This window comes from Solanum stenotomum, chromosome 11, assembly GCF_019186545.1.
Source record: "Solanum stenotomum isolate F172 chromosome 11, ASM1918654v1, whole genome shotgun sequence".
NCBI classification, from domain to species: Eukaryota; Viridiplantae; Streptophyta; class Magnoliopsida; order Solanales; family Solanaceae; genus Solanum; species Solanum stenotomum.
Genome location: NC_064292.1, coordinates 7689822 through 7698744, shown reverse-complemented (window position 1 = coordinate 7698744; position 8923 = coordinate 7689822). Strand labels below are relative to the sequence as shown.

The 8923-nt window shown below is 33.4% G+C and overlaps 1 protein-coding gene across 3 annotated transcripts; it reads left to right on the top strand.

Annotated features, from left to right (window-relative positions):
* The first annotated feature begins 1403 nt into the window (after window positions 1-1403).
* Window positions 1404-6020, top strand: LOC125845498 (UDP-glucuronic acid decarboxylase 6). 3 transcript variants are annotated; one of them, XM_049525014.1, is made up of 13 exons: window positions 1404-1422; window positions 1869-1989; window positions 2855-2941; window positions 3180-3267; window positions 3668-3759; window positions 3899-3963; window positions 4039-4127; window positions 4509-4586; window positions 4675-4768; window positions 5035-5101; window positions 5190-5253; window positions 5454-5494; window positions 5623-6020. In XM_049525014.1, the coding sequence occupies exons 2-13, from the start codon at window positions 1900-1902 to the stop codon at window positions 5806-5808; spliced, it is 1041 nt and encodes a 346-aa protein (XP_049380971.1). In that variant the 5' UTR covers window positions 1404-1422; window positions 1869-1899; the 3' UTR covers window positions 5809-6020. The 3 variants fall into 3 exon arrangements, with proteins under 3 accessions (XP_049380971.1, XP_049380969.1, XP_049380970.1); XM_049525012.1 differs by lacking the exon at window positions 1404-1422 and adding an exon at window positions 1423-1511; XM_049525013.1 differs by lacking the exon at window positions 1404-1422 and adding an exon at window positions 1597-1636.
* The last annotated feature ends 2903 nt before the right edge of the window (window positions 6021-8923 follow it).

The following is an 8923-nucleotide window of genomic DNA, read 5'->3' as shown; positions in this document are numbered from 1 at the left end:
TTGTCCAAATTGTATCATGTTGAAAGTTGAAGATGGATGTTTGAAATATTTAATTTATATATTTGTCATTTCCTTTATTGAAGTTTTATGTTTTTTAGGAGAAAAATTGCATTACTTACAAAGTTATATCCCGCCCGTTCCTATTTATATGTTGTTCTTACTAAAAATAGATGTTCCTTAATACTTGTCATTTCACAAATCAATGCATAAATGACACTATTCTTCCTATTTTACCCTTGAGAGTTATTAACCTTGAAAGTATGAATTTGACCAACATAAAATTAAAAAGCTAAGTAATTTATTCATGTTTATTAGTCAATTTTTTTTAATAATGTTTATTTATTGAAAATTTGACTTTAGAAGAAGCTAAATAAGGGTATAATGGTAAACTCAAATAGTTTCTTAAGGGACGTGAAACCTAAAATAGTACTCCCTCCGTCCAACAATAGTTGTCTACTATATTATTTTGGATGTTCAACAATACTTGTCTACTTTATGAAATCAATGAATAATTTTACACTTACCCTTGTCATTAATTAATGTGATTTATCTATTACTCCCTCCGTCCACAATTGTTTGTCAGGGTAAGGTCATGCACACCCCTCAAAGAAAATTTAATACAAGGTGTAATTTGACTAATATTGTATTCATTCTTAAAACTACTCTTCTATTTATAGTTTCTTAAGAAGTGTGCAAAGTTCATAGCGGACAATTATTTTTGGACAGAGGGAGTAACAACTACTCCCTACGTTCCTTTTTATATGATATCCCTATCTATAAATAGTTGGACCATAATACTTGTCATTTCATAAAATCAATGCATAAATTACCATATTCTTCTTATTATACCCTTGATAGAGTAGTTAATTAGTCTTGAAAATATATACTTTGACCAACTTAGAAAAACTAATAAGTAATTAATATTCATTGGAGTAGTTCATACATTGATTAATTACTCTTTCCATTCACTATTCTATAAAATCTGATTTTGAAAATAAATTCAAAAATTTAAATAGTCATACAAATATATTTTAATTTTTGAAATCTAGCATATTCTATTGAAAAGTTGACTTAAGAAAACATTAAATATGGATAGAAGGGTAAAGTTACTTAATTTTTTAATGCAAGTGTAATCTAAAAATGTGACATATAAAAAGAAACTAATAGTATATTTTATGTCCAAAAATCAAGGTTAAAAGTCGAAGTTACCCCTGAGCCAGAGTCCTCCTCGAACTACACGAAGTCAATAAAAAGAAACAAAAAATAAAGACCAAACTCATGCACGATTATCTAGTCTTCTTTCTCCTAATCTTCTTATTCCACTTAAATTAAATATTAAAAAATAAAAAAGTATTATTTTCCACTATCATCGCACATAATTAATAGCCTTAATTCTTGGAGATTAGAAAAATCCCATCCAAGGTAATATAATAAGAATAAATATAAGTAACAAATTCTTTTACTTTTGCTTTGACTTTGTTGAAAATCAAGTGGAAAACAATATTCTAAAGGTTTGGTGCTCTTATTCTTTCACCTTTACGTTTCGTCAATTATAAGCATTCTTATTTCAATATATATTTTGCATGCCTATGTCACAGAACTTGCACAACAAAAAAAAAGTGTTTTTTTGCATAAGGTATGTTTTATGAATTGGCATATAACCTGATTTTATTGGATTAAGGTTTATGTGTTTTGTTTAATTTGATTGATTTTTACTGATTTTGATTGAGATTGATGTTAGAATATTTGATTTAGAAGGTTTTGATTGATTTTTGATTTAGAATAATTGATTAAGAAGGTTTTGATTGTGATCTAATGCTAGACCAAGTTCAAGTTTATATACCAATTGATCAATTATTTGATTCTAGGATTATTTGTGAGGGATTTGAATTTTGAGCAATGGCTAACAATTCTGCGAATGGAGATCACCAAACAACAACTAAGCCACCTCCAACGCCATCCCCGTTGCGCTTCTCAAAGTTCTTTCAGGTAAAACTAGTGCAGATGCGGATTCAAAATTTAAACTTGATGAGTTCAACCTTTTAAGTTTTTACCATTGAATTGATATTTGTCGGAATTTTAGTAATTTTTCTCATATATATGTTTATTCTTTGTGTTGAAGATACTGAGTTCAGTTATCATAGGCTTGACCACAACTTTGTTTGTTTAATTGTTTTTGATATGTGATATAGGTAAACTGTAGTGGTTGGCTACTTGGTTAGGGTTCGATTTCCCACATTGTAAACCTCTAAATCCAATCCCCCCCCCCACCCCAAGAAGAAGATATGTGGTATAGAGTACAGACCATATGGTCTCGTTTATCAATGTTGCTCCAGCATCACCAATCAAACAAACTATTTTTAGTCTTAAAATCAGATGTTGATATTTATGTGGAGATTTGATTAGCTATGAATCAATAAAGAACGAGTGTGGATTTGATATCAGCTTATCTGCGAAAACAAAAGAACGAGTGTGGATTTGATATCAGCTTATCTGCGAAAACAAAAGAACAAGTGTGGATTTGATATCAGCTTATCTGCGAAAACGAAAGATCAGTGTACTTGACCTAGAGATAGGAAATTGATATTGCTTTGGTGATTCTGTTTTACGAGTTAAAAATTGTCCATTTGGCCTAATCCTAGTAGTACAGCTTCTTTTCTGATGAAAATACAGTTAACAAGTTGGTACTCACGGCAATAGTGAGTGCCAACAGTCACAATACTGTAGACTTCTGATTGTTCAAACACTGTTATTTCATAGTTAAACCACATATGCTATGTTTGGCCTGCTCTAACTACTACTAAGTTATAATCCTTAATGCCCGTTTGCTAAAACATTTTATTCTTGGTTGCAGCCTAACATGAGAATTTTGGTTACTGGAGGAGCTGGATTCATTGGTTCTCACCTAGTCGACAAATTGATGGAGAATGAGAAGAATGAGGTAACTTGTTCGGTCTTGAAATCATCTATCAGTATCTTCTAGCTTTTTGTGTTGCCTTGCCAAAAAGATTTTACAATCATGTTATTTATTCCTTATTCCAGCATAGGCTTATTATGTGTAAGTACTTCTGCTGTTTTCATGAGTCTTCCGAGTGAATGCGTAATAGAGTAAGATAAACCAGTTAATAGAATGATGCCCTTATTAAGAATTGAGGAACTTTTTCTTTATGATTGTGCAGGTTATTGTTGTGGACAACTTTTTCACTGGTTCGAAGGATAATCTGAAAAAATGGATTGGTCATCCCAGATTTGAGCTTAGGCGCCACGGTACTCTCATTTTTTCTTCATTTACATACTTGTTAGCTAATATATGGACTACTTCCTGTGAGTATTCAACATGTGGTCGAGGGGAATACAGGCTTGACTCTGCTACAATAAGCTAGAAAAATCTTATCTTTATGTAAAGTAATGGTTTCGTTTAATGAAAATTGAAGGCTACCGAGTTCTAATATGGACTTGATTAGTAGAATTTAGTTTGGTATCGTTTAGCTGCAATCTGGTGAAGGTAGAAGAGCTAACATCATATGCAAGTGTTTGATCATAGCTGTCTACTCTGACCTCCCAATTCTGTAGTAGTTCTAACAGTTGAATCAACACTCGAATGTTGTTACATATAACTGTATTATCAGAAGCGTAACTGTTTCTGTTATATGTTTATCATTTGTAGATGTGACAGAGCCCTTGTTGGTTGAAGTTGATAAGATTTATCATCTCGCATGCCCTGCTTCTCCAATTTTCTACAAGTACAATGCTGTTAAGGTATGTATGATCTTAGCTTTTAGTGAATCGTGATTTCTATTCATAACTTATTTGCATAAGCTCTCTGATTTACCTGATTTTCTGTTGTTTCCCCAAATCCCCTAATATGAGAATTTCCGTTAATTTCTTCTTTTGACAGACTATAAAGACTAATGTTATTGGTACACTGAATATGTTGGGCTTAGCAAAGCGTGTTGGAGCAAGGTTAGAAGATTTTAAATGCTTCTTGACCTTATCTTTTTGGCTTTCAATTTACTCATTTTCTGCAATTTTATGCAGGATTCTGCTCACGTCAACCTCAGAGGTTTACGGTGATCCTCTTGTGCATCCCCAACCCGAGAGCTATTGGGGTAATGTTAACCCAATTGGTACGTCCTCTCACTTTTTGAATTTCATGAACTCCAATATTTGTTTCGACTAATGTCCACTAGCACCATATTATATGTTGTTTTGTGAGTGTTAATCATTGTTTACATCTGCACCAACTTGTACGACAATACAGAATTCCATTTGGGGATTCAACTATTAAAGTTTCGCTATTCTCTTTTAAGCCTACTTGGATCACTCAATCGTGTTGATCGCAAGAAGATTCTTTTACATAAAGTATTTAAGCGATTAGTATTAAAGTAAGAGGAGAAAGGAGTTGAAAACTAGAATGAAACAACAATTTTGATCTGATGAGTTATTAAGTCAACATTTGAGCATCTCGTGAAGCATATGCCTAACAATGTCACTTTTGTCGTATTTAGGAGTTCGGAGCTGTTACGATGAGGGGAAGCGTGTGGCCGAGACATTGATGTTTGACTACCACCGACAGCATGGGATTGGTAATTTTTAGTTCCTTTGATATTGTTCAGGTTGTCCACAACTTCATTGTTCCTGATGCATTGATGATATCTATGCATTTTGCAACAGAAATACGCATTGCTAGAATATTCAACACTTACGGACCTCGTATGAATATTGACGATGGGCGTGTAGTCAGCAACTTTATAGCTCAATCACTTCGGTAAGTTCTTTCTCGATTGCCATCACTCTGAATATATAAATGTAGCTATGTGCTTAATGATACGTTGACCGTGATTTCCAAGGTAGGCCATTGTTTCTTAGTCCATTTGTGATGATTGTTAGTAGCTTTGTCAACTGTAACAATTGACTTTTGCTTTTGTTCTATCATTTTGCATATTCAATCACCAATTTCTCTCTGTTGATCCATATCCCACCTAATTATACCAATCTTTTCAACTAATATTCCTGTTTTTCTCCGTTTTAAAGGGATGAACCATTAACTGTTCAAGCTCCCGGGACACAGACTCGCAGTTTCTGTTATGTCTCTGATATGGTATGTCAATGAACTGCTATCATGGTCATTATTGCTTTATGAGTTTGCTCCTAATGCTTTCTCCCCCCTCGTCTTAAATACTTTGAAGGTTGATGGACTTATCCGTCTCATGGAAGGGGATAACACTGGGCCAATCAACATTGGTAACCCAGGTGAGTGTGATATAATCAGATTTGTATTCAATGAGTGCAAGCACACGCTTATGAATTTCTAATGGGAGGCAATGGTAAAGTCCAGATCAATTGGCACATGTTTGCTGCACTCATTCAATAAATCCCGATATCATGCTCAAGCTAAATTACAGTTTTGAAATACTATGTTGATCTAACTTCCTGGCAATCTTCCTGTACAGGTGAATTTACCATGATTGAGCTTGCGGAACTAGTGAAGGAGGTAATTACATATTCTCAAGTAGCTGCTCTTTGTGTACTTAGATTTTGCCACGACTTGTATTTCCGCTGCTGGAAAATCACTCTGTTTAATCCACATATAAGTTGATATATTCTTTTGTGTGTTTGCAGCTTATCAGTCCGAAAGTTGAGATAAAAATGGTGGAAAATACACCAGATGATCCAAGACAAAGGAAACCAGATATCACAAAAGCGAAAGAATTGTTAGGATGGGAACCAAAAGTCAAGTTGCGCGATGGCCTTCCACTAATGGAAGAAGATTTCAGACTCAGGCTTGGGGTCTCTAAGAAGATATAATACATCATACATACAGTTTATAAACATTGATACATTTTTTGGCAAATTATGTTTTTTAACCAAAATATGCGATATCTCCTACTATATTCCAACTGTTTTTTTGTTGACAGTCAAGTGTGCTTACTGCTTTTTATAATCATATGGTCTTTACACCATTAGTTTTGTCTGATGGATTTTTTATGCTATTTGGTGGTTCAATTTCTCTTTTTGGATTTGTCACTTGTGTTCGGTATCTGCTTTGAGTTTGATTGATCGAAATTTGCTTAGAAACCTGATTGAGGATAGAGAAGTACTTATTAACTCACTGCCTTTGACAGTAGTACAAGTTTTTTCATGAATTTATCACAACTTGAAACTAGTAGGTTATAAAAGCAATGGTAAATTGACAATTTCAACCATTTTGCAGAAAGGTTGATGTTAGAAGACTTGAACACCCCAATTTTCAAGTCTACCCATTATTGCTAATATTCTATAAATGGACATTCATGTAATACTTTTAACTAGGGTGGGCATTTGGTTTTTAGTTCGGTTTTATTAATTTCGACTATACATCAAATCGGTTCAATTTTTTCAACTTTGATTCGATTTGACTCGATGTTTTTATACGATTTTTTAGGTGTGAAGGAAAAATAAAAGGAAGACCAAATTAAAGAATAAGACACTTAAAAATTAAAAACCATAACTCATGGTATGTCTAATATTGGAACACCTATTGTGCTGAAAATTCCATAGTTATCTTTATTAAGAACATTGTGTCTCTAACTACTGTTCGAGGAAAAACAAGGACGAAGATGATTCCTTTACTTGATGTACATCAACAAAAATATGTATTAATATTTGAAGTTAATTATCTGAATTGCAAATCTATTACTTTGATTTGTTGCTGGATGGCTATTCTGCTAGTTGACTTTTGGTTTTTGGTTGAGGAATTGTTGGGATGGGAACCAAAAGATTGGTTCTTTTTTTAAAAATATTTTATAAAAGTTCGGTTCTTTGGTGTACCAAAATATCGAGATCCTTATATCAAACATCAAATTGAAGAATCGATTTTTTAATTAAAAAAAACATTGTGATCAAACAAAAAAAAATGAATAATCGAATTAGTTTATTTCGGTCTGATTTTTTAGTTTTTCTATATTTATGCCCACTCTTTTAACTTATAAGAACCTTTAATATTTACTAAACACATACTAAAATAGGAAAAAAGAAGAAGTAATTTTTAAGTTAATAAGATTAAACACACACTAAGTTTTTGTTACAATCAAAAGTCAGTACCATTTTCGTACAACTAAAATCAACACAATTTTCAGTAGTGAGAGTTGTCAATATGGGCTGGCCAGTCCATCCGGCCTACCTCAATATGGTTCGGCTAGTTCATCCTGGCTTCCCCATACGTGTTCTGAAATTTGACAAGACAGATTAAGTTGACCCATTATTTCGGTGAGCCAAAAAACATCAAGCTCAATCCATCGGTGCATTGGTTATACATACAACATTACATGATATTACTGTACAAATATCTTGAATGACATAAAGTTAATGTGAAACTAAAAAGGGAAAAGGCATAAATCCCCCCTAAACTTGTAACGAAAAGTCAGTTACACACTTAAACTATTACGGCGACCTATTACACACCTAATCTTTTCAAAGTGATATTAATACCCCCTCAAAATGTGGCATGACAAAGAAAGTGTCTTCACCTTCCTTAGGGTGTGTGAGAAGAAAAAAATATATGTTAGAAAGACAACTTTGAACACATGGCACTATTTTATTGGTCATTAAATAATTATGTATTATAATTTTTTTATAAATATATTAATTATTTCAATTTTTTCTTTTTTAATCTTTTTATTGGTGGCTCCAATTTTTTTAAAGCATTTACATTTTTCTTAATTTTGAGTTCTTCTTCTTAAGAAATCAAAACATTTGTCACCATTGATTGTTTGATGGAAGTACATCCAACACTCTACCTTTAAAGAGGAACTCTAAAAAGACAAAGAAAGGAGTGGAGGACATGGTAACTTCCAAAGAAAAAGTTAATAATTTTCAACTTAAATTCATGATTTTTCCGTTCGAACTCGCCGGAGGATTCATTGGAGAAGATTATCGAAAAATAATCCAAGAAAGAGAATGATTGCCGATTTTCGTGTGCTATAGTTCATGGATTTTTTGTGATCCGAAATTCCCGAAATAAAATGATCGAAATTTTTCATGGACGTCCGTTAAAATCTTAGCAATGGACCCAATTCGTCTCGAGGGGTAAACGAGCCCCAAAGCAGGCAAACCCAGATTTTATCGATTTTCGTGCGTTATAGTCCATGAATTTTTTTGTGATCTAGAATTCCCAAAATAAAATGACCGAAAATTTTCATAGACGTCCGTTAAGACCTTAGCAATGGACCCAGTTCATCCCGAGGGGAAAACGGACGAATTTTCAAGTTCAAATGAGCCCCAAAGCAAGTAAACCCAGATTTTGCCAATTTTCATATGCTATAGTCCATGGATTTTTGTGATCCGGAATTCCCCAAAAAAAATTGTCGAAATTATCATGGACGTCCGTTAAGACCTTAATAATGGACCAGTTCGTCCCAAGGGGAAAACGGAGAATTTTCAAGTGCAAACGAACCCCAAAGCAGATAAATTCAGATTTTGTCGATTTTCGTGTGTTATAGTCCATAGATTTTTTGTGATCCGAAATTCCCAAAACAAAATGGCCAAAAATTTACATGGATGTCCATTAAAACCTTAGCAATGGACCCAATTCATCCCGAGGGGCAAACACACGCATTTTAAAGTTCAAACAAGCCCCAAAGCAGGTAAATCCAGATTTTGCCAATTTTCGTGTGCTATGGACCATGAATTTTTTGTGAACCAGAATTCCCAAAACAAAATGGCCAAAAATTTGCATGGACGTCTGTTAAGACCTTAGCAATGGACCAATTCGTCCCGAGGGGAAAACATGTGCATTTTTAAGTTCAAACGATCCCAAAGCAGGTAAATCCAAATTTTGCCAATTTTCGTGTGCTAGTTCATTGATTTTTTGTGATCCGAAATTTCTGAAATAAAATGGCTAAAAAATTCCATGGATGTCCGTTAAGACCTTAAAAATGGATCC

Coding starts and splice junctions, on each gene's coding strand:
- LOC125845498 (XM_049525014.1), top strand. CDS start 1,900: ATGGCTAACAATTCTGCGAATGGAGATCACCAAACAACAACTAAGCCA. Junction 4,587..4,674: donor CCACCGACAGCATGGGATTG/GTAATTTTTAGT, acceptor ATTTTGCAACAG/AAATACGCATTGCTAGAATA. Junction 5,102..5,189: donor TCTGTTATGTCTCTGATATG/GTATGTCAATGA, acceptor AATACTTTGAAG/GTTGATGGACTTATCCGTCT.